The sequence below is a fragment of the Triturus cristatus genome, chromosome 3_1 (genome assembly GCF_964204655.1).
Source record: "Triturus cristatus chromosome 3_1, aTriCri1.1, whole genome shotgun sequence".
Classification (NCBI taxonomy): Eukaryota; Metazoa; Chordata; class Amphibia; order Caudata; family Salamandridae; genus Triturus; species Triturus cristatus.
In genome coordinates, this window is record NC_140583.1 from 66,186,948 (window position 1) to 66,211,282 (window position 24,335).

Below are 24,335 nucleotides of genomic sequence, written 5' to 3' on the forward strand. Positions count from 1 at the left end.
TACTCCATTGATCCACAGATTTCTCATCTTTTCAATATTTCCCAGGCATCAGACAGGATCTGGAAACTTCAAAGCAGTACCTCTGCACACCAGAAGGTGGCATCTTTCAGTTCCATACAGACACTGTTCTGCTCCAGAAATGACGTGCATAGGAGCCACTCACGTGGGCTGACATCAGTTGATTTCGAGACTGTTAGTGCCTCCAGATGCAAAGCTCTAAAACCAAATTGGTGTGACTAGTGTACAGAATCCTTGACTTTGGGATCGTATTAACTGGCAGGGTTCAATCACAGAACAAAGAGGATGAGAGGGTCGGTGAGGAATCTGCAGCAAGATAGTCTTTCTTACAAAGGGTGTTACCAAAGATGGGTAACATTTCTAAAAATAAACTTCTTGCTGAAGGTTCTTTTTTGAATAGATACCAAAGCAATACCTATTCAGCGGCAGATATGTGAATGGACACAAACCAGAAAGTCCTGTAGGACCAAGTGGAAAAAAAAAAAACATCCCACCCCTCTTGCGAACCAGACTGTCTAGATAATGATGCCGGAACGTGAGGAGGGATGCCCACATAGCCACCTGGCAAATATCTAGGACAAGGACTCTGCTTGCCAACACCGTGGTAGCAGCTTTGGCGGCACTGGTAGAATAAAAACGCGGTCCTTCCGGAAGCTGCTTTTTCATCAACCATTATAAATGGGGTAACCCAGTGGAAATTGTCAAAAGGACCTGGGTATCGATCGATAAGAAAACAGTGGTCCTAGACAAACCTAACTAGATACAATTTGTGTCTGAGTTACATTCAATTTATGCAAACGCAAATGCATAGTCTAGAGGCACAACAAAAAGGGGCAACACAAAATTATCAAGTCATCAATGGTGGGCCACCAAAGGTTCATTGAGTTTACAAGCATCAATTTATTTCTCGCACTGAGTATAGTTCATAGAATGAAATACATATATTACGACATAATATGCAGCATGAAGAAATTGACATTTATAATCAGGGGAAGGAGAAAAGTAAAAGTAAGTGCTCATGTGAAGAGTAGAGAGGGGGAAGATGGAAATCATCAAGAGGTATACACAAACAATAAGCATATATTATGGTAAGAGGGATTCAGCAAGTAATCCTGACAGGGCTGATATCCCTTCAATGTTTGGGCCTACCCCCATCTGCAATTTGCAATCTCAGTAGTTATTTGACAATCTTTTTCACAGCGTAACTCCATTTGTAGCTGGGATACGAGGAAGGAGAAAGTTGGGTGTAGGCCCAAGCATCAGGTTATTCCAATCTGCCAACACTAGAAGCCGGCGGGCCTCCCATCGAAAGACTAATGGTTAGGAAAGAAATGTAAGCTTACAGGCCAACACGCCTAGACAATTCCAGCACAACCCAAGTCTGGTGAAAAGGTTCATTGAAGCTTGACCCCCATCAAGACGTATAGAAACCCAGCAGCATGGAAAACAAGCACTTCCAATGGTTCAGGCAAACACACACGAGTGACAGGGAGATTTGTAGCGGTGCTAGACAGTGAAACAGCTAATGGAGGTGAGGCTACAAGATTTGTCCAGGTAGCCGAGGGAACAGAGTGCATTTGAGGGCGAAGCCCAACCAAAAATAATTTTTCATAGTTCTGAGCGAAGGAGGCAAACTAGACGGGATGAGGAAGAAAGGCACGAGCTAAGATTAGAGAGAAAGAGCTTGCACCCAGGAAGCACAGCAAAAAAACAGAGGAGAGCAATCTCCCCCCCCCCTATAAGGAAAGTAGGGTAGGTAGAGGGCACCAATAGGGAAGTATCAGAGGTACAATTAGATGAAAGGGTTCTGGCAGTATTCAGAGCCTCGCCAATCACTCAACTTAGGAGAGGGGTTGACCAGGAAATAAGAGACAAAGGCAGCCTGGTACTGACCCAGCTAAGACACTAGCTAAGACGCAATATGGTACCTATGCGCGTGCAAGAGGGGAGAAGTGATGAGGACGTACGCTGCTCCACCTAAACGCACAGTAAGGACAAGCTGACGCCAAGGGAAATAGTAGCAAGAGTAGGTGAGATCTTTGGAGGCCCATTCTGCCATCTGCTAGCCAGAGGAAAGAGACCAGTACGATAGACCTGGGACACATGAAGGATCTTTCGAACCAGAGGACATGGCTATTGCGGAAGACTGCATCCGACAAAGGGTAGGAGATCCCAAGTGGAACTTCCCCTACATGCAGGAATGCCTAAAAAGATGGGAAAGTCAGACAGAAACCCGAAAAGCTACCCGTAGTAAGAATGTACTCATTACTACAGAATGGAACGTCAGGGATCATATATCTGCTATGGGCTCGGATGGATAAAGAGGGATTAAGAACTGAGTAACCGCCATTGCTGGATGGAGCGGGGAAACGGATCTCACTGCAGGAATAAACCTAGTGATAGGTGATATTAAAAGACTGCTAAGTAGTCTTATCGGCGAGCAGGCTAACGCAGTGTTCGCCCAAGCTCACATCCCAGCAATTACATTGACAGGCACAGAGCATGCTGGGGCTACATTTCATTCATACAGACACCAAATATGGATGGCCGTGAGAGAGATTTCCTGAATAGAATGAGAGCGCGATGGGGACAAGAGACAGGACAGCCGTGGACTGATACAGACCAAAAAGTGGCCTTCTTTTACAATATACTCAAAAAGGGGCTGCCCACCGAGATACAGAGCGGACTGAACAGTGTTGCTGGGTTCGACACCAAACTCTGGCAGGAGAAAGCCCACATATTACATTACAACGAAAAGAAACTAGACCAAAAATAAAAGAGCAAGCCCAGGGAGACACTGCTAAATTGGTGCAACAAAAATAGAAAAAGACTACCCTTGAGGAGGCCGCGAATGTGCAAATGGCACCAGTCTTAAAGCGAGCTCCACCACAGAACCCCAGAGGATTCCAGCCCGACTATGCGGTGGAGGCCAGGGAGGTTGGCAGCAATCAGACCCCAGAGAGAGCCACTACTGCACTCCGCTGCAGAGAAGTCCGCCAGCCGCCACATCCATACAGCACGGATCAGGCAGTTGGGAAACCACCTGGCGGCAGCAACCGCAGACAGGGAACTCAGCCAAACAGGGACCGGGGCAAGACCTCGGCAGGGAGGAGTAACCGTCTGGGGAGAGAATGCCTTAAAACAAACATGGAGTCAAAATGCACAGTATGATAAACTCCCAGCATAAGTAAGAATAAATAGCACCCATTCACTCTCTTCCCTAAAAAATTGTAGCAAACCTAAAGAGGGACAAGGAGACAACGTCGGAGCCTATGTTCAAAAGCCAGTTGTCAATGTAGGTGAAGACTGGAACCCCGGACCTCTGAAGGTGTGCTGCCATCCCTGCAGTCTCCTTCATATGCACCCGAAGGGCACAGGTGAGACCAAAGGGGAGCATCCCGTACGGAAAATCTCCTCTCCCACCACGAACTGCTGGCAGAATGGGAAATTAGAACCAGGTGCCTTCTAGATCCAATGCTACCATCCAGTCTCCAGGGCCAAGAGTAGAAAAAACCTGGGCCACGCTGAGCATTTTGAATTTCTCCTTCCAGAGAACAGCATTGCGAGAGCGCATATCTAGAACAGGTCGAAGTCCTCCATCCTTCTTGGGCACCAAAAAGTAGTAGGAACAACCACCACGCCCTACTTCTAGCACCTTCTCCACAGCCACTTTGGCCAACAGGACTTGCACTTTCTGCTGCAAAAGGGAGAGATGCTCCTTAGTCACTCGCCAAGGGTCAATGGAAGGCGCAGCAGAAAAGAGAGAAAGGGTAAGGTGTGTCCCTTGCCAACAATCCGAAGGGCCCATCTGTCTGAAGTGATTACTTGTCGGCCAGGTGACAATCAGCAGATTTTGTATCCCACCGGGTGACTGTGGCCCTGCAAGAGCATGCCAAAGAGGTTTGGCAGGTGGGGCCCATGATAGGCGGTGCGCTGACCTTGGACAGTCAGCGCTGCTGCTTCAGGTGACCAAGTCAACATGCACGAGACCGTGGAGGGTCATACCATCAGCAGGAGTCCAATGCAAGACAAGTGCAGAAGGTCCAGATGGCACAGAGGGAAGACCCACCGGCGGTATCCCAGGTGGAAAGCCTTAAGGCTCTTCGGGGTCTGAAGGTGTGCCAGAGGGAGACAAGTAGGCATCAGAGAGCCATGGCATGGCTGCATGAAACTCTTGGATCCGGTTAGGTGTGACTTTAGGCCCCGGAAGCTCCACTTTTAATAAAACCAGCTGCAGGATCGGCTCCAAAGTTAGCAGAGTTCAGGTGCGAAATCAACAGGGATGGCGCTGCCCACATGCCTGCTCAGGTGAATGGGAGTCATGGGAGTAACGGAATGCCGCTTTGACTTATCTTTCTTATGCTTAACTGAGGATTTGAAGAGCAAGGACCAGCGGCTCCATTGACTATGGGAATGAGAGGCAGCGCGGTCCTGACAGTCTTCTTATGCTTGGCAACATAAAGTTTCACCTCACGTTACCCGACGGCCTTCAGGTTCATTGGTGTGCAGTTGCTGCAGGCCTTAGTGTGCCTGGGGCCGTGGCGCGACCCCAGGTACACCGGATAGGTATCTGTCACAGACATCGGTTTGCAACCGGTCCTACAGGGTTAATAACCTGTTGTTTTAGGGGTGACATCCCCAGTAAACTGTAGAAATTTGCTGAAATATCGAAGTCTAAGTGTCTCAGAGACACGTGAGTCCGTTACAAACCTGCATCTGGTGGCACAGAAACAACGGATGTCGGCACACAAGAGTTGCACCTACATAGGCCCCAGTCAGTTCCAGAGTGGCAGTGTGGAGCTGCAAGGCATCACCACCTTCAGGTGCGCTGTGGTTCTGCTGAAAGGTTTCTAGATATAGTATGACACCTGGGGAATATCTAAAAGGTGAGGAATCTGCGGCTACAAGTCTCTATCAGAAACTCTATACTATGAGACAATATGGAAGTTCTACTAAAAAGAGACAACTATAGCCCATACTGCAACCTCCATGCTTTGCAGGGCGTAGCAATAGAAGCAGTATTTAGGTTTTAGTACCTCTAGCCCCATGCCCGACACAAAGTAGGATCTTTTGCTCTCAATCAAACAGCGATTACAAGTAGACAAGTGCGACTCTTAGTGATACGCATTTATTCCAATGGGCCATCCTTTAACCCATACTAGAAAGTGAAAATGAAGTGGATATGAAATCAAATGAAAATTCCCCTAATATATGGGTGCCTTATAAAAGAAGGTTCAATTTACACTTGTAAAGAAAAAGTTACTTACCATCTGTAACAATAAAACTGTAAGAGAGATGGGTTAGTTATGGATTCCTCACCTTAGAATTACCCCCAGGCGTTCGACTGAATCCGGAAAATATTTTTCCTCAGAGTGTTGATACGTGCCGTTGGTCAACTCTGCGTTCGTCGTTGGCGTCTTATTCGGAATGACGTTGCGGTATCTACTAAGATGCCGCACTCGCCGGCGGACATCAGTTCTTTACACGACATTCCACACCAGAAATGCAGAGTCATGCAAGACGCTGACCACTGGTGCATAAAAACTAGGACCCTGAAAGGGGAGTCCCTTACCCTAGAAATCAGTTTGCAGAACGGGGAGGATGGGTGAGGCGGTGAGGAATCCATAACTAACCCAGGTCTCTTACAGCTATATTATTAACGAAGGTAAGTAACTTGTTCATCTGAAAGAGACAGTTAGTTATGGATTCCTCAACCTAGAATAGATACCCCAGCAATACCAACCCCGGTGGTGGGTCTGCAAACCAAGTTCACACCAGAAAGTCCTGGAGAACTGAACGGCAGAAGAAGCCACCCCCTCCGGACTTGGCTGTCCAGGCAATAGTATTTGGTAAACGTGTGCAGTGAAGCCCACGTAGCTGCCTGGCAGATGTCAAGAAGGGGAACTCCATGTCCCAAGGCAGTAGTGGCTGCCATCGCCCTGGTGGAATGAGCACGCAACCCAACTGGAAGTTCCTTTTTCGCTAATGAATAGCAAATTTTGATGCAAAGAACAACCCATCGGGAGAGGTTTCGTTTTTGCACGGCCCGCCCTTTCTTGGCGCCCACATAACGACAAAGAGCTGTCATCCACCCAGAATTGGTTTGTGCGATCCAGATGGAAGGAAAGCGCACGTTTTGGATCCAGACGGTGAAGCTTCTCTTCTTCTTTAGAAGGATGTGGAAAGAAAGTGGGCATGTGATGGTCTGTCCTATATGGAAAGAGGTAACCACTTTTGAAAGGAAAGTAGGCCTAGTGCAGAAAAAACCTTATCCGAATGATCAGCCAGGAAAGGAGGCTTAGAAGAAAGGGCATGGAGCTCACGCACCCTCCGAGCAGAGATGATGGTGACCAGAAAGGCAGTTTTAAGGGTTAAAAGTCTCAGAGGACAGTTATGTAGCAGCTCGAAAGGTGCACACATCAGATAAGTAAGAACTAGGTTTAAGTCCCACTGGGGCATCACGAAAGGAGTAGGAGGAAACAAATGAGTAATGCCCTTAAGGAAGCGATTTACAACAGGGGATTTGAAAAAAGAAGGCTGTGCAGGCAGCCGAAGGAAGGCCGAAAGACAGCCTTTGCGAGTGCCCAGAGCAGAGCCCTGCTGGGCAAAAGAAAGAATGAAGAGGAGAACCTCTGTAAAGGTGGCAGAAAGGGGATCCACAGCCTTTGCTGTGCAGCACTATACCACAAATTTGTTCCATCTACATGCGTATACCGTTTTAGTGGAGGGATGCCTGGCTGCCAAGATAAGATTATAGACTTCGGGAGGAAGGTCTAAAGCGGTCAGCTGTCGTCGCTCAATCTCCACGCAAGGAGGTGGAGGCTGGACAGGTTCTGGTGGAGTACGGTCCCCTGCTGCTGCAACAGAAGATCCTCCGGAAGAGGCAGTCCAATCGGAGGATTGATGGCCATGTGTAACAGCTCAGGATATCAGACTCTTCTCATCCAATCCGGAGCCACAAGAATGACTTGGGCCCAGTCGCGCTTGATCTACTTAAGCACTCTGGGCAGAAGTGGTATAGGAAGAAAGGCGTATAGAAGACTGCAACTCCACTCGTGCCTAGCGAGTGCCGCCTTGGAAATTCCAACGCACAGAACTGCTGACATTGCATGTTTTCTTCGGTGGCGAATAGATCTAACCAAGGCTCTTCCCCACTCCTGAAAGAGACCTTGCACCACCTCCGAGTGAGGACAACATTCGTGATCCATAATGTACCTGTGGCTGAGTTCGTCCGCCCTGATGTTCAGAGAATCTGCCAGGTGTTGGAACCACCAGGGATATGCCCTGATGTTCCAGCCATGTCCAAAGGCGAAGAGCATCTTGACATAGGGTCCACGACTCCACCCAGCCCTATTTGTTGCAGTACCACATGGCGGTGGTGTTGTCCGTGAACACCTGCACCACTCTTCTCCGGACAGAGGGAAGGAATGCTTTTAGTGCAAGACGAATCAACCGAAGCTCCAAAAAGGTTGATATGGAGCTCGGACTCCGCCGGAGACCGGAGGCCTCTGATCTCCGCCTCTCCCATGAGGTCACCACACCCCAGCAGTGATGTATCTGTCACCACTGTGAACTCTGGTTGGGGAAGGGAGAGGGATCTGTCATTGACCCAATCCAGGTGCGTTATCCACCACTGCAACTGGTGTGCAGTACCCTCTGAGTTCTGGAAGCAATCGGAAAGATTCCACCGATGCTGTGTCCACTGGCACTTCAGGTCCCACTGCAGAGCCCGCATATGCCACCTGGCATAGTCCACCAGCAGGATGCAGGAGGCCAATAGGCCCAGTAGGCTCAGGGTCATTCTGACCGAAACCCGGGATAGAGGCTGAAAGATCGGAATCATACAGCCCGAATATGTCGGACTCGCTGCTTGGGAGGATAACCCTGAAACTGTGCTGTGTCCAGAACTGCTCCGATGAAAAGGAGCTTCTGAGAGGGGATCAGGTGTGACTTCGGCACATTGATGGTGAATGCAGGAGGTCGTCCGTAGTCTGGAGGTGGGAGACGACAGCCAGGTCGAGCCCACCTTCAACAGCCAGTCGTCGAGATAGGGGAAGACAGGAACCCCTGATCTGCACAGATGAGCTGCGACCACCGCCATCACTTTCAAAACACCCGAGGGGTGCTGGTAAGGCCAAATGGGAGCACGGTAAACTGAAAGTGCTCGTGCCCTACCGTGAGCCGCAGGTAACGCTGGTGAACCGGCAGGACGGGGATGTGAAAATAAGCGTCCTGCAAGTCCAACGCTTCCATCCAGGGTCGAGAGCAGACAGGATCTGAGCCAGTGTCAACATCTTGAACTTCTCCTTCCGAAGAAAGCGGTTGACGTCCCTGAGATCCAAGATAGGACTCGGGCCCTTGTTCTTCTTGGGCACCAGAAAGTAGTGGGAATAACAACCACAACCGACTTCTGGGGCAGGAACGTGCTCGATGGCTCCCTTGTCCAAGAGAGCCGTGACTCCCTGTTGGAGAAGGGCCAGGTGATCCTCCGACATGTGATGGAATTGAGGTGACATGGGTGGAGGGGTAGTCTCGAAGGTGAGGGAGTAGCCCCTTCGGACTATCTGCAAAGCCCACCTGTCCAACGTGATGATGAGCCAGTGGAGGAGGTGATGGCGAATCCTGACGCCCACTGGCAATTGATGGGTGTGAAAGTTCGGTCTAGGAGGGTTTGTAGGCTGCTGCAGAGGGGGCGCTGGTGTACTGGCCCGGCATCTGGCCCCCCGACCCACGGCGGTGGGATCCACAGCTGCGCAGGGGCTGGGAAGCTTGCGCAGGCCTGTGGCTTTGGGTGGAACGTGGCAGGACACCCCTTCCGTAGCCACAAAAGGGGCGAAAAGCAGACTGCGCTGGGCGGGAGGTGGAAGCGAGGCCTAAGGATCTGGCCGTAGCCCTAGAATCCTTAAAGCACCCGAGCGCGTTGTCTTCCTTGTTGCCAAGCAGGCGACGGCCATCAAAGGGAATGTCCAAAAGTGTTGCTTGGACATCCCCCGAAAAGCCAGTGGACCGCAACCAGGCGTAGAGTCTCAATGCTACTGACGTGGAAATCGTCCTGCCCTGTGAGTCGGCGGAGCCCAGCCCACACCGGATGGTGAACTTCGCTGCGTCTCTCCCTTCATCAACAGCACGGAAGAGCACGGCCCGGGCCTCCTCCAGGCACTGTGGCAGCACATGCACAACCGTGTCCCACACCGAGTGGGAGTAACAGTCCAATAGACATGCAATGTTCTCTGACCGCAGTCCCAAGCTGGAGGAAGAAAACATCTTACCAAGGTGGTCCAGCTTCTTGGATTCCCTATCAGGTGGTGTGTTAGGGAACGCGCCCTTGGAAGTTGAGGCTTGGACTACCGAACTCTCGGAGGTAGGTTGGGGAAAAGAGAAAAATGGGGTTGCCTGGAGCCGGGCGGTGACATTGGGCAATCATACTGTCCACAGGAGCCCCTATATTGGGCTTCGAAAAAGTGCCCAAAAGGATGTCCATAAGTGCCTCGTTTTATGGCAGCAAGGGCTCCGAGGAGGCCGTTGCCGGTTGAAGCACCTCTGTCAGGAGGTTAGTCCTGACCGCCACTGTAGGGAGCTCGAGGTTTAGGGCCTCGGTTGCCCTATGCAAAACCACTGAGTACAATGCACCCTCATCAGTAGCCAAGGTAGGGGGAGATAGCATGCCAAAGTTTGGGGAGGTATCCAGACCACTGGCCTCGCCCAACTCCTCTCTCTAGACCGTTTCCTCCAACTGGTCTGAAAGAGGGTCCACAGACCCCTCCCAGTCCTCCTCACCCTCTCCTGTGAACCACTCAGGGCGGTAGGAAACATCCGGAGAGAACAAGGATACAAAAGCACCGGTCGGCGCCGGTACCAACGTCGGTCCAGCTCCGTGCCCTCATCGAGGGAGGAGGGCGGGGTCAACGCAGGCTGGGGACACAACCAACATCGGAGGCGGCAGGGGCGTCTTCACTGGATTCGGTACCGGAGGAAATGTCACGAAGTTGACCGGCACCGATCTGGATCCAGGCCTGGATCCTCGGATTCCTGCGGCACCAGAGCGGACGCCGCCGACATCGAAGGCCTAGAGCCCCCAACAGAGTCAACGGGGCCCGGGGGCACGCCAGAGGAGTCAGGCTGCCTGAAGATGGAATGTAAGGCTTCGTAAAAGCTTTGAAGGTCGGCAGGGGTCGCTCCGGGTCCCGGAAAAGGAGGGAAGGCCTGTGTCGACCCAACAGGCTCTGCGGGCGGAGCCGGACGACTACCTGCTGCGTCCCCCGTCGGCCGACGGATGGTGAGAACGCAAAGAGCGATGATGCTTCTTCACAATTATCTTGTGCTTCGACTTACCTGAAGACTTTGATGACAAGTGGTGGTAGTGGCTCCGCGACCGGTCCCACTACCTCCCTCACGACCGGGACCTCAAACAGCGTGGAGCGGACTGCCGGGCCTCAAGAAGCTTTCGGGATCGCTCCTGCAAAGACTTCGGGTTCATGACCCGGCAGTCGGAGCACGACTTCAGGTCGTGGTCGCGCTCCAGGCACCAAAGGCACATGAAGTGCGGGTCCGTGACCGACATCAATTTGTGACAAGCGTCAAAGGCCTTGAAGTCGGTCCAACATGACATCACTCCGTGCACCAGGAGTTGATCAACTCAAAAAAAGTGTCGACAAAAGTCGCAAAAACAGAGTCAAAAAGTGACTCGAGGTACCGCTCTCTCCGGATCTCCGCTGGCTAGCGCGGAAAAATAAAGAACTGATGTCAGCGCACAAGGGCGGTGTTAAGTAGATACCGCAACGTCATTCCAGCGACCACGACGCCAACGACAAACACGGAGTCGACTGCTGCCACCTATCGACGCGCAGAGGTACTGCTTAGGAAAAAGTTCTCCTGATCCAGTCTGACGCCTGGGGGTAATTCTAAGGTGAGGATCCATAACTGCCTCTTTCAGATACCCCAAACCAGTAAAAACTTCTTAAAAAGCTCACGGTCCAGTCATGGACGTACTGATATCGCCATACCCAGTCCTGGGAACTAAATGAATAGGTTCTATGACTTCGTAAACCAATCTCTATTAAAGGTGAAATTAGTTAACAAATAAGTAATGATATTCAAAAACTCGCAAAAGCAGTAATAGTTCAACAGGAAATCTAGGAGCCAAGGGATGCGCTCCAGTTAATATAATGCTTAAAGCTAAGCCCTGTGCACCAGACGCCAAAGGGAGGTGGCAAACTTAATTTAAAAAAATGTATTTACAGTTCCATTGATTGTTGTGAAAATCATATTCTCTTTAGCAAGTTGCGCTTATTTTTTCAGGCATTTTGACTGCATGCAATGGAGCGGACTGTCATACGCTCCAGTACTAGAGTTCTAGGGCTTAACCCTGAGGATATGATTAGGGTGACCAGGCAGGTCGCAAAGTATGATCTCTTCACCACGGAACCCACCTCACACTATAACACAACTATGACGTCCATCCTAGACCAATTAGCCCCCCTGAAATTTAAAACAAGCATTGGTATAGCCAATAGGTCTCGCCTTTGGGACCTTATAAGTGTTTAGCAATGCAGTACATTATCCCTCACTGGCATGCCCACACATTGCGAGCCTTAAATAATATAGCTCCACATACCTCAGAAAAGCACCAAGAAGTTTGTTTTTTTGCCTCCCTCTGCTCCAATTAAACAACTGCCAACATCGGAGGACTCAGGATGCAAAATAAGTAACTATGAAATGGATGTAGAAAGAAAAGTGCGTGTTCCGCAGAGAAACGCCTAGAAGCGAGTCGATAACCTTATGTTTCTACCCCCCACTTTATGCTTTTTGTAATGATGTTTGTAACTTTGTATCTCTTGTAATGAAACGTGCTCTATTCTATAGCCTGTAACACCTTTGGGTAATGTTCGCAGTGTATAAAAATGCAAAATAAATCCAACTTAGTGATCTGTGTAGATATTTGGAGATATGGGGTGCTGTGGACATATGCAGGAACTGAATGCAAACATCTGCGCTCTAAAGCTATAGTTGCACTCTTCCAATATACAGAGAAAAAGTTGCATTTCACAGAGGACTCCTGTCAGTGTCATAAACAATACCTGAGTGAGCAAACATTGTGTGAACCTACTGTTTCCTCTAATGGCGACGAAGCTCTGCTATCTGAGCTTTCCAGTTCCAGCAGGACAGCTCAGTCTAGTGTCCTCCTGAAGTGACCACAAGAGAGCCGACGTTCTTTGCGTGCCTAGTGCCCACAGAGTTGCTCGTTAGTTAGCCTTTGATGAAATTCGGAAGTGCTTGAGAGAGACAGCCTTTGAAGGGCGCGAGGCATGATCCTGTGCAGCGTCTCTAGTGATCATTATCAGCCGAGCTTTAAAGGCAGAGGTGCTGCCAATAACATCCTTCTTTGGAGCAGCTGATGGTAGACCTAGAAGGAAACGTGCGGGTTTGAAAAGGCCTTCTCATGCGCGGGGCAGTGATGTCATATTCTCTTAGTTCGATTTCCAAAAGAGAATACACACATGCCGCCTTTTTTGCTCCTTTGCACCAGTTAAATGCTAAAAGGGGATAGTTCAGGACGGCGGATCCTTAATGTGGCACGCGAGCGGAGAATGCACTCCGTGTAAAATCAAGCACAGCTTCCTTCCAAAAATGGCTCGTGCTCTGCAAGAGGAAAGATGTTCTAAAATAACCTTCCATCAACCGCAGTGCATCTACGAAGAAGAATCCCACAAACAAATGACAATATAAATGTAAGGTGTTTTTAAAACAACACGTAAAAATTGAGTAGAACAGTTTGTTAAATCGGGTCATGCAAAATCTGCGCCGGGGTTGTGGGCACGTTTTTATAGGTCAATGTGACCAGTCAGAACACGCCATTAGTAAAGAATGTTTACGATTTGCGCTTGGTTAGCAGGTCGACATCATTGTTTACTTGATAAAATGCCATCCCTTCTCCGAAGATATGAGGAGAGGAGAGTTGTACTCTGTGCGCGGCCGTGAAAGTAATCGCCAGCGATGCGGCAGAAAAGATAACAAAAGGCAGATGGCGCCTGCGCACGTGCACGCGAGCATGGACGCAAGCTTAAGGCCAGGAAAAGCTTGTGGATAGCACTTTGAAAACCCCCTTACTAAAAGTCGAGCAAGCAGCACATGCGCTGCTCTAGGCTCGACCTAAAAACTAGTAACATTCCATCCAGATCCTGGTTCAACACAGACATCAACGCCGAAAGAAGACAACTAAGAGCTACAGAACGACTATGGAGGAACAACCCCTCCTCATGCCTACACGAACAACTCAAAGCAGCCCAAAGGAATTAAACACCACATCAACAACAACAAAAACACCTTTTTCTGCACCGCTTTGGACAATGCGAAGAACAGGCCCAAAGAACTCTTTAACATCATCAGGCAACAAACTTCCAAACCTCAGCAACTTCAGTTCGGGCCTCCAAAGACCTGTGCGACAACTTCGCCAACTTCAACGACCGAAGTCCGCACACGCAAGCACCCCATGAAAACCTAGAAATCCTTCAACCCCATTACTGAAGCTGAGATTCTCAAACTGATCTCCACCTCCAAACCTGCATCTCATGTCCTAGATCCAATACCCACTCAATTGACTAAAAGGTTAAACCCTCCCTAGCCCCGTTGTGGTGCACGATCATAAACAGCTCCCTGAGAACCGGCATCATACCAGACTGCCTCAAAGTCAGCCAAGTCACGCCACTACTGAAGAAACCAGGCCTCGACACCAACGACCTGAACAACTTCAGACCCGTCTCTAATCTTGCCCTCCTATCCAAATTCCTCAAAAAGTGCGTTCTCCTACAACTGACTCAGCACATGGACAGCATCAACCTTCTAGACCCCCACCAATCGGTCTTCAGAAAAGGCTGTAGCACCGAGACCGCGATCCTTAGCGTAGTGGACGACATCCACAAGTCTCTAGATACTGACAAATGCTGCCTACTCATTCTCCTGGACCTACCGGCAGCCTTTGACATGGTTGACCACAAGCTACTCATCAAGGCTCTCCAAGAAAGGGTAGGTGCAGATGAGATGGTCCTACACTGGTTCTCCTCCTTCCTACACAACCGCGACCAAAGGATAATGAATATGCTACTTACCAGTATGCATCTGTTCTTGGCATGTAGGGCTGCTGACATTCATATCTGTGCATAGATCGCCGCCTAGTGTTGGGTCCGGATGTTTGCACGTTGTTGTCCTGGAAGAGTCTTCGAAGTATCCTGGGATAGGTGACTCCTCCCCTGGACTACAGTGCGCATGGGCATCCTCTCCATCCTCAGATTGTTTTTCGCCATTGTGGCAGTGATGGAGTAGATACAGAAAGTGATGACCATGCTTTACGGTAATTCTGAGAGCTGCAGCTGCTACAGGCGCCGGGGAGGAGGGAGGGCGATATGAATGTCAGCAGCCCTACATGCCAAGAACAGATGCATACTGGTAAGTAGCATATTCAGTTCGAGGCATGTGGGCTGCTGAATTCATATCTGTGCATAGAATATATAGCAGTGCCCTCTTATTAGCGTCGGCTACCAGTGCCAGCTGCAGCGGTCTGAAAAAGAGTTTTGAGAACAGCCTGTCCTACAGCTGCTTGCTGTTTTGATTGCACATCTACACAGTAGTGTTTGGTAAATGTGTGTGTAGTGGACCAGGTGGCTGCTCTACATATGTCATGCAAAGGAATGTTTCCTAGGAAAGCCATGGAGGCCCCTAACTTACGTGTTGAGTGGGCTCGTGGGGGAATCGTTAAAGTGCGTTTAGCCTTTTGATAGCACATTTGAATACATTTAACGATCCATCTGGCTATACCTGCTTTGGAGATAGCGTTACCTTTGTGGTGTGGGGCAAAGGCAACGAAAAGTTGATTTATTTTCCTAAAGGGTTTGGTCCTGTCGATATAATACATGAGGGCCCTTTTCACATCTAGTGTATGGAGTGCCCTTTCTGCGACAGTTTGTGGGTTTTGAAAGAAAACAGGCAGTTCAATAGTTTGGTTCATGTGGAACTGCGATACCACCTTGGGCATGAATTTGGGGTTGGTACGTAGTACGACCCTGTTGGCGTGAACCTGTATAAATGGCTCTTGGACGGTTAGTGCCTGGAGTTCACTAACTCTTCGTAAAGAAGTTATCGCTACTAGGAAAGCTACTTTCCAGGTAAGGAATTGAATCTCGCATGAGTGTAGAGGTTCAAAGGGTGGACCCATCAGGCGTGTGAGGACCAAGTTGAGGTTCCACATTGGGGCTGGTGGGTGGCTAGGTGGAATGACTCGTTTGAGTCCTTCCAAGAATGCTTTGATGGCAGGCACTCTGAATAGAGAGAGGTGCTGCCTGGTTTGTAGATAGGCTGATATTGCGGTCAAATGGACACGTATAGAGGTGTACGCCAGATTGCATCGGTATAGGTGTAACAGGTAACAAATAATGTTTTGGATGGATGCGTCTAGCGGGTTAATGTCATTATTATTGCAATAAATGACGAACCTCTTCCATTTGGCTGCATAGCAAGCTCTGGTAGTGGGTCTCCTGGCCTCCTTAATGATGTCCATACAGTCAGGTGGCAGGTTTAGGTAGCCAAACTCTAGGACTTCAGGAGCCAGATTGCCAGGTTCAGCTGTTGCGGATCTGGGTGCTGAATCTCTCCATGGTTCTGCGTCAAATGCTCGGGTTTGACTCGCAGCCGTTGATGCGGCACCACGGAAAGTTCGAGAAAGGTGGTGTACCACGGCTGGCGTGCCCACGTTGGAGCAACCAGGACGAGTGTCAGTGAGTGTTGTCTGAGTTTGCGTGCCACCAGCGGTATCAGTGGTGCTGGGGGAAAAGCGTACGCAAATCTGCCGGACCAGTTCATCCATATCGCATTGCCCTGCGACTGCGGATGTGGGAACCTGGCGGCAAAGCTTTGGCATTTTGCGTTTTCGCTTGTCGCGAATAGGTCTATCTCTGGATGACCCCACTGTTGGAAGTACGGTTGGAGTACTGATGGGTGTAACTCCCACTCGTGCATCTGGTGGCTGTGTCTGCTGAGCAGATCCGCCATCTGGTTGTCCTTGCCGGGGAGGTGTTCTGCCATGAGGAACATGTTCCTCTGAATGGCCCACTTCCACATGCTCTGAGCCAGATGAGACAACTGTGGAGAGTGTGTTCCTCCCTGCTTCTGTATGTAGTACATGGCAGTCATGTTGTCCGTCCGGATCAACACGACTTTGTTGCACAAGTGTACTTTGAATGCTTTCATAGCGAGGAAGATTGCCATCAGCTCCAGAAGGTTGATGTGCATCTTCTTTTGTTGTTGTGTCCATAGTCCCTGCACTGTGTAATGGAGTACATGAGCTCCCCATCCCTGGAGAGACGCGTCCGCCGTCAGTATTATCTGTGGGACAGGCTCTTGGAACGGTCGGCCCTTGCAAAGGTTTTGTGGATTCCACCAATGCAGAGAGTTGTATGCCCGACCGCTCACCAACACTAGGTCTTTCAACTGTCCTTGAGCCTGATTCCACTGACGTGCTAAGCACTCCTGAAGCGGGCGCATATGTAGTCTCGCGTGTGGGACTGTGAAGATGCAGGAGGCCATCATGCCTATCAACTGCATGAACACTCGCGCGGGAAGGGAGTGTTGTGGTTTGAACTTGGAAATCAGCATTTGCATGCTGTTGATTCTCACTAAATTTGGCTGAGCTGTGGCTGCCAGAGTGTCTATAGTCGCACCTAGGAACTGTTGTACATGTGCGGGCTGGAGATGGGATTTTGGGTAATTTAGTGAGAACCCCAGACTGTGAAGGAGGTGAATGGTGCGGGACATGTGGCAGGCACATTGCTGGGCTGACTTCGCTTGAACGAGCCAGTCGTCCAGGTAAGGGTAGACGTGTATGTGCTGTCTTCGTAGATGTGCCGCCACAGTAGCCAGGCACTTTGTGAACACTCTGGGTGCTGTTGTCACGCCGAAGGGAAGGACTTTGAATTGGTAGTGCTGCCCTTGAACAGTGAACCTGAGGTATTTTTTGTGTGATGGGTGAATGGGTATGTGGAAATACGCATCCTTGAGGTCTAGTGTGGCCAGAAAGTCTCCCTGCTTGAGCAGCGGGAGGACTTGTTGTAGAGTGAGCATGTGAAAATGCTCGGAGAGAATGTATTGGTTCAGGGGTCTCAGGTCTAATATAGGTCTGAGTGACCCGTCCTTTTTCGGTATTAAAAAGTACAGGGAGTACACCCCCGTACCTTGCTCGTGGACGGGTACGACCTCCATTGCGCCTTTTTGAAGCATGCTTTGCACCTCCTGCTGTAAGAGCGTTAAGTGCTCTGAGGACATAGGACGGTTTTTTGGAGGTATTGTGGGTGGAGTGGAGGTTAGTTCTAGACAGTAACCGTATTTGACAATATCTTTGACCCACCTGTCCGTGGTGATGGAGTTCCACGTGGACAGGAACCTTTGTAGCCTTCCCCCGACAGGTGTTATGTGGTCGGGAGGAAGGGAGAGGGCGTCACTGCTTGTTCTTGGGGGAGGACCTGGTATTGCCGTAGCCGCGTCCTCTGCCCTTTGTGCTGGAGCCACGATATCCACCCCGGGTGTTTTTATCGTAGGTGTTTTGCGTGTTGCCCTTGTTGTATGTTTGCTGTGACCCCTGTCCTCTACCTGCTCCTCTATTTCCGGGGCGACGAAAGGAGCCGCTCCGAAAGGACTGCGTTTGTAGGGCCCCCATGGACTTTGCAGTGTCAGTGTCCTTTTTTATTTTCTCTAGGGTCGTGTCAACCTCCGGCCCGAATAAGTAGTCGGGGTTGACAGGTTGGTTGAGGATGTTATTTTGCACCTCCGGTTTGAATCCGGAGATTCTCAACCAGGCGTGTCGTCGCAGCATGACGCTAGTGTTTATGGCTCTAGCAGCTGTATCTGCGGCATCCAGTGCACACTTAATGGATGCATTTGTGAGCAGTTGTCCCTCCCTGATGAGGATCTCTGCACCTTCTTTGAATTGGTCAGGGAGATGTTGGAGTAGTTGCTCTAACGTGTCGTAGTGCGCTCGATCGTAGCGAGCGAGGAGCGCTTGAGTATTGGCAATGCGCCATTTGTTAGCTGCTTGGGCGGCAACCCGTTTGCCGGAGGTCTCTAGCACCTTGGACTCTTTGTCCGGGGGAGGAGCGTCACCTGTTGTTTGCGAGTGTGCCCTCTTGCGAGCATTCGCAACGACAATGGAGTCCAGAGGTAACTGGCCTCTAATGTAAGTAGGGTCCCCAGGCGCTGATCTGTATTTCTTGTCGATCCTGGGGTTTATCACTCTTGCCCTGGTGGGTTCCTTGAAGATGTCCTTTGCTGGTTTGAGGACCCCCTTTAACATGGGCAGAGTCTTTATATTCCTTTCTGAGGATGCGAAAGTATCCATAAGAAAGTCGTCTTCGATGGTGTCAGAGTGAAGTTGCACCCCATGATTGGCCGCAGCACGTTCAATTAGAGCGTTGAACGCGGCAGTGTCCTCTGTGGGAGATGTTTTTGCTACATAGAGTTGTGGGTCCTGTGCATCCATAGGTGCACCGGGGTCTACAGGGTCATCCCAAGCTTGATCAGGGTCCTGTTGGCCTTCAGGGTCCATCTCTCCGGGGTAGGGGACTTGCTCACCCATGTAGTCCTCCAACGCATCTGTGTCGGAGTGTGTGGGAGAGAAGGATTGTGGATCCTGGTAGGGTGAATGGAAAGGTTCGTAAAGAACTGGTTCCGAAGCCACTGGCAGCTTTCTCTTAAGTGGGATCCGGAAGGAGTCCAAAGCTGGCTCAGAAGTTATTCTCCTTTTGTGGATAATCATCCTGCCGGTGTCGGCGTCGATGAGATGCGATGGAGACGTCTCCGCAGAGCGTTCGGCAGGCGTGATTGTGGTGTGGGTGACCCGTGTCCTGATTTGGAACAGTTTCGGGGCCGTGGATGGTGGCAGGCCAAAAGTAATGTTGGCTGGTGCCGAAGAGGCTGTTGGAGCTTTTATTGGCTCGAAGCCCGACGTGTCCTGGAGGACCGTTTTGTTCTTGGTGCGTTGCGCAGCAACGGGTCGCACCTGGAGCGCCCTCGATTCCTTTGCGCCGACCGGTTCTGTGGAGGCGGGCGTGGACTTTTTCGGCGCCGGTGAGTCATCGAGTCGAGGGGCGGGAATGGCCGTCGACGTCTTCGATGAGTGTGGCTTTGGTGGTGCCGTCGAAGCGGCGGGAGATGCAGCAGACAGTTTGCCCTTTGGGGTCGGAGCCGATTGCGTCGGTGCCGAGAGCCGAGCAGGTTTGGTGGCACCGAAGGTCTTCTTCCGAATGTCGACCCCGATGTCGGCCGCTTCAAGCTCGGCACCGAAGTCTCGTTTGTTGCGCTCGGTGCCGTCGTGTTTTGCTGGCGTCGAAGGTGTGGAGGGCCTCGATCCGACCAGCGCCACTTTCGGTTTCGGTTTCAATTGAACCAACACAGCTTTCGGTTTCGAAGAAGGGAAACCAGCCGGTTTGGGCATTAATGGCTGCCGCTGAATGTCCGAGGCCGGGCCCGAGGGCGGGGCCGAAGAACTGCGGGATAGGTCTTGGGTAAGGCCCGAAGGCGATCCCTCAACCGGAGCCATAGACTGTTGCACTGGGCTTTCTTCAGTCTGTCCGGGTAGGCCTTGCTCGTCACCGGAGCTACTCTCTTCGGCTCCTATGGCCTCATTGTAGTCTCCTACCTCGGTGTCGTCTTCATCTCTGCGAAAGAGTGCTACGTCGACGTCTTCCGATCCGGAGTCATGTTCGGAAGCGGGACTGGAAGGTAGGTTCTCCACTTCTTCGACATCTTCGGTCTCGGCGCTGAAGATGTCGGCCGGGGCCGGTGCCGCTTGCTGCGCCTCGAGTCTCGCCGCTCGTCGATTCCGGAGAGTCTTCTTGGATCGAAATCGGGCGCAGGCCATGCATGTAGATTCGTCGTGATCCGGTGAAAGGCATTTGTTGCACACCGGATGGACGTCGATGTGGGGATATTTCGCATTGCATACCGGACACCGCTTGAATGGTGTCCTCGATTCCATCGTCGATGTCGGGTCGATGGTCGGTCGAGATGCGAAAAAGTTGGTTCTGGAAGTTAGTAAACTAACAAGAATACTATCGATACCGATCGGGAACAGTACCGACGCGAACTAAAGGCCTTTTGGCCTGGAAAAAGTTTTTCCCTAACTTGAGTCAAGATAAGCACATCCGAACCCAATGGCGGAAAAAAACAATCTGAGGATGGAGAGGATGCCCATGCGCACTGTAGTCCAGGGGAGGAGTCACCTATCCCAGGATACTTCGAAGACTCTTCCAGGACAACAACGTGCAAACATCCGGACCCAACACTAGGCGGCGATCTATGCACAGATATGAATTCAGCAGCCCACATGCCTCGAACAAATCAAAACCTTTATGTCCGACCTACACACAATCAGCATAGGTGTCCTAAAAGTCCTCTTCATCAACCGTGCCTTCCCGAACCGAGAGCCGGCGCCGAAGTGAACAATCATGCATTCTACAGCACCCTGACACTGTCATTAAGACCTATCTCTTCCCCGCTCCCCGAACCTTCCTCGTTCCCTCCTCCCTGAAAGAGATTCAGCCCAATATCAATGTGCACCCATCGAGGTTATCGCAGGACTAGCTTCCTCAATATTGCACAGCACGCTGGGACTTCCGAACCAATATGTATACCTCTGCCTTACTGTGTGACTCTTGCATTAAAATTGTTGTAAAGCACTCCGATACCCTCGGGTCTGGCCAGCGCTATATAAAACTCCTTAATAATAATAGTATTATGCTATATTTTTAATATTTCCTTGTTTAGTCATCTACGTATTCTACCCTCCCCTCTGTATCTTAAAGACAGGTTACGCTAGTACTGTCCCTCTTGTACACTGAGATCCAGCAACAAGGCGCTTCGCTCCATTCCCCACATCTGGCCTCACGATAAGGGGCAGAGCGTGTTCCTCTCATGTCAGGATGGCTGGAATCAGATTCCAAGCCACCTTCGCTGCTGCTCGGACTTCGCGCAACTGAAAACATTTGTTAAAAACCTGGCTTAAGTGGAGGCCGAGATACACCTTCGGTGTGATTCTCTGCTCTTTATTAAACAAACATAACATAAGAACCACACTTCTGTCAACAATTGGGGATTCTGCCTAGCCAGAGCAGCCTTACCTTGGTAGCAGAGTACACCGTCAAGAGTGGCACTGGGTACAGAGCGCTGCCCGATGAGATGTTCAGGATCACACCTTTAGACCTGCAGGCAAAGGTGAAAGACGCATCAGTGCAGGGTCTTCAAAGATCGACAATCACACATGATTCAGGGAGTGTGTTTTGTCACACCCGCCTCTCCCACAAATTAATTTTATTACTTCTGTTCCAACAAACCACCAATGCCAACTTCAGAGCACTTTATGTGAGCAGCGACAAGCGGTGGCGAATGCAAGCGTAGGCTTAGGGTCAGGTGCAGGAAGGGGGACGTAGAGGGAGGAATGAGGCCACTTCGTTGTGTTTTTGTACTGCACTGCATTTGGGGTCTGACACGAATACAATGAACATACAGGCTATCAGGCAGTGCACAATGGGACTTACTACTAAGAAACACAAAAATTAAACGTATATAGATCACCTTTTAACACCCAAAACACACTAATCAATCAATCAATCATAGGCATTTGTATAGCGCACTGCTCACCCGGAGGGTCTCAAGGTGCTGGGGGGGGGGGGGGGGGGGGAACGCTACTGCTCGAACAGCCAGGTCTTGAGTTGCTTCCTGAAGGAGAGATGGTCTTGCGTTGTCCGGAGGTGGATGGGGAGGGAGTTCCATGTCTTGGCTGCCAGGTAGGAGAAGGATCTTCCTCCGGCGGTGGCTCTGCGGATGCGGGGGACGGTGGCGAGAGCGAGGCTGGCGGAGCGGAGCTGGCGGGTGGGCTTGTGGAAGGTCAGGCGGCTGTTGAGGAACTTGGGGCCCAGGTCGTGGAGGGCCTTGTGTGCGTGGGTGAGGAGTCGGAACGTGATTCTTTTGTTGACGGGGAGCCAGTGCAGGTCTCTCAGGTGTCCGGAGATGTGGCTGTGTCGGGGGATGTCCAGGATGAGTCGTGCTGAGGCGTTCTGGATCCGTTGGAGTTTCTTCTGGAGTTTGGCGGCGGTGCCGGCGTAGAGGGCGTTCCCGTAGTCCAGCCGACTGGTGACGAGGGCCTGGGTGACAGTCTTCCTGGTCTCGGCGGGGATCCACCGGAAGATCTTTCGAAGCATGCGCAGGGTGTTGAAGCATGAAGACGAGACGGCGTTGACTTGTCTGGTCATCGAGAGGGAGGAGTCCAGGATGAAGCCTAGGTTGCGTGCGTGGTCCGTTGGCTTGGGGGTGGCGCCCAGGGCGGGGGGCCACCAGGAGTCGTCCCAGGCGGAGGGTGATGATCCCAGGATGAGGACCTCCGTCTTGTCTGAGTTCAGTTTCAGGCGGCTGTTCTTCATCCATTCGGCGACGTCTTTCATCCCTTCGTGTAGGCTGGCTCTGGCGGCGTCCGGGTCGCTGGTGAGGGAGAGGGAGAGGATCAGCTGGGTGTCGTCGGCGTAAGAATGACACACGCCTCACAAAAACACTAAACAAAACAAGACACGTCCCACGCATGAGGAAGAACACCTCACCAAGATTCGACACACCACAGATTTGCCACATTGTTATCACTGTGCACGTAACAGGGCCTCCTACTAGGGTGTACCTCACAACAACAGACCACTCTGGACAGACCTTCTAACATGCGTCCAACACAATCTGCTAACAAGGCCCTCAACAGCGCCTGAAAACACACACACACACACTTCCCACATAACAGCCAATGGCCCAATTTGGCAATCATGCATAGGAAACCAATGTCACAGACTCACAATTCAATGAATAAGGCCGAAGCTCCCAGTATGACCAGAACACACCAACATATCAACACCAACTGGATAAGACACAGAAACCAGAGAACCATGTGGAGTCTCGCCAGGCTGTTGAGCGCCATGAGGCCATACCAATGACTGAACAAGCGCTCTACTAATGGCAATAACATGTCAAGTGTGGCCAACATGCTATTCTCCTGCCAGCAGAGTGCTTGGACTCCTTGCACACACACAAACCTAGTGGTGTATTCACATATCTCATGCACTTCTCATTTTCGCCAAGTCACAGAAAAGGGTGATTTGGCGCGCTTTATAAGTCAATCCTGATTGATTGATTGATTGATTGGATACTGGTTCAATAGTTGCTCCCTCTGTTTTGTGAGCCGGCTGTGGTCACCTTGTATGACGCAGACACGTCTGCTGACCAACTGCGTACGTTGAGTTACAAAATACGAAAGTAGGCTTTTTACCAAAAAGATGCTCTGCAGGGCGCAGAGACGTTATGACGTGTGAAAATGAGGAAAGGCAATTGAATTAGAATCCAAGACATTGCAGCTTTCTGTTCAGTCTCTAAGCCCTCGACTCCCTAATTCACAATTTCATTTCATGCTCAGCAGGACATGAAAAGGCTGGGGCAGAAACCAGACGCCCCCACCCCCGAGACCTCGGAGCCCACGCAACACCCAGGTACGCACTGGCCCACCTTAAGCAGTACAGTACATCAGATGCTAAATATAGCTTTCTCACAGTTGCCATGCCAACCTCCTCCCATCCCAGCTGTACACAATGTTTATAGTTCCAGGGAGGAGGAGGGGTGGGGGCAGCGAGGGAAGAAGCGTGTTTCTTCTGTAATGTAATTATGCACTTGCTGCGTTTTCATTGCAATAAATACAATCGCCGAATGGAAGAGGCAGCCAGCGGCTCAGGAGCGGGGATGCGCGTTCACGGTCAGACACGACGCAGGCCCTACTGGGGACGCAAGGGTGACGAGGGTCGTGTACGCGCTCAGAAACCGCCGGGCTGCAGCGCGCTCGTGACGGCATCGGTGTTGTGCAGGGTTTGTATAGAGCAAACTCGACCCCGAGCTATTGAAGCGCTGTACATGAGCACGAGTTATATTGCACACGGTGACATTCATGGTTTAGGCATCGGGAAATGAAAGCGATGTGCCCAGAATGACATGGTGTTCATTCAGCCGAGAATGGGCCCTGGTCCCCCAGTGCCTATGTCGGCAGCTCTGGACGGCGTTGACATCCAGAGTGTGGCCACCTGTTGCCGCCTGCATCTTCGCGCCAAGACCCAATGGTCATTTCCATTTTTATTCAATAGAGAGGTTTTGTAAGGCAAGCAAGCGGTGATGAAGTTGCAATAGCTTCAGAGCCTTGACTTCTGCAATCCACCGATAGGCACTGGCGAAAGGGGGGGGGTCGGGTCTTAGACCAGACT

General features: G+C 50.8%; 1 protein-coding gene across 1 annotated transcript in view; it reads right to left on the minus strand.

Annotated features, from left to right (window-relative positions):
- HSD17B12 (hydroxysteroid 17-beta dehydrogenase 12) overlaps positions 1–24,335 on the minus strand; it is a 400,959-nt gene that overhangs the window by 83,448 nt on the left and 293,176 nt on the right. Inside the window, exon 8 of the mRNA XM_085643463.1 lies at positions 21,177–21,258. Within this exon, the coding sequence (XP_085499589.1) occupies positions 21,177–21,258 (82 nt within the window). The remainder of the gene's footprint in view (positions 1–21,176; positions 21,259–24,335) is intronic.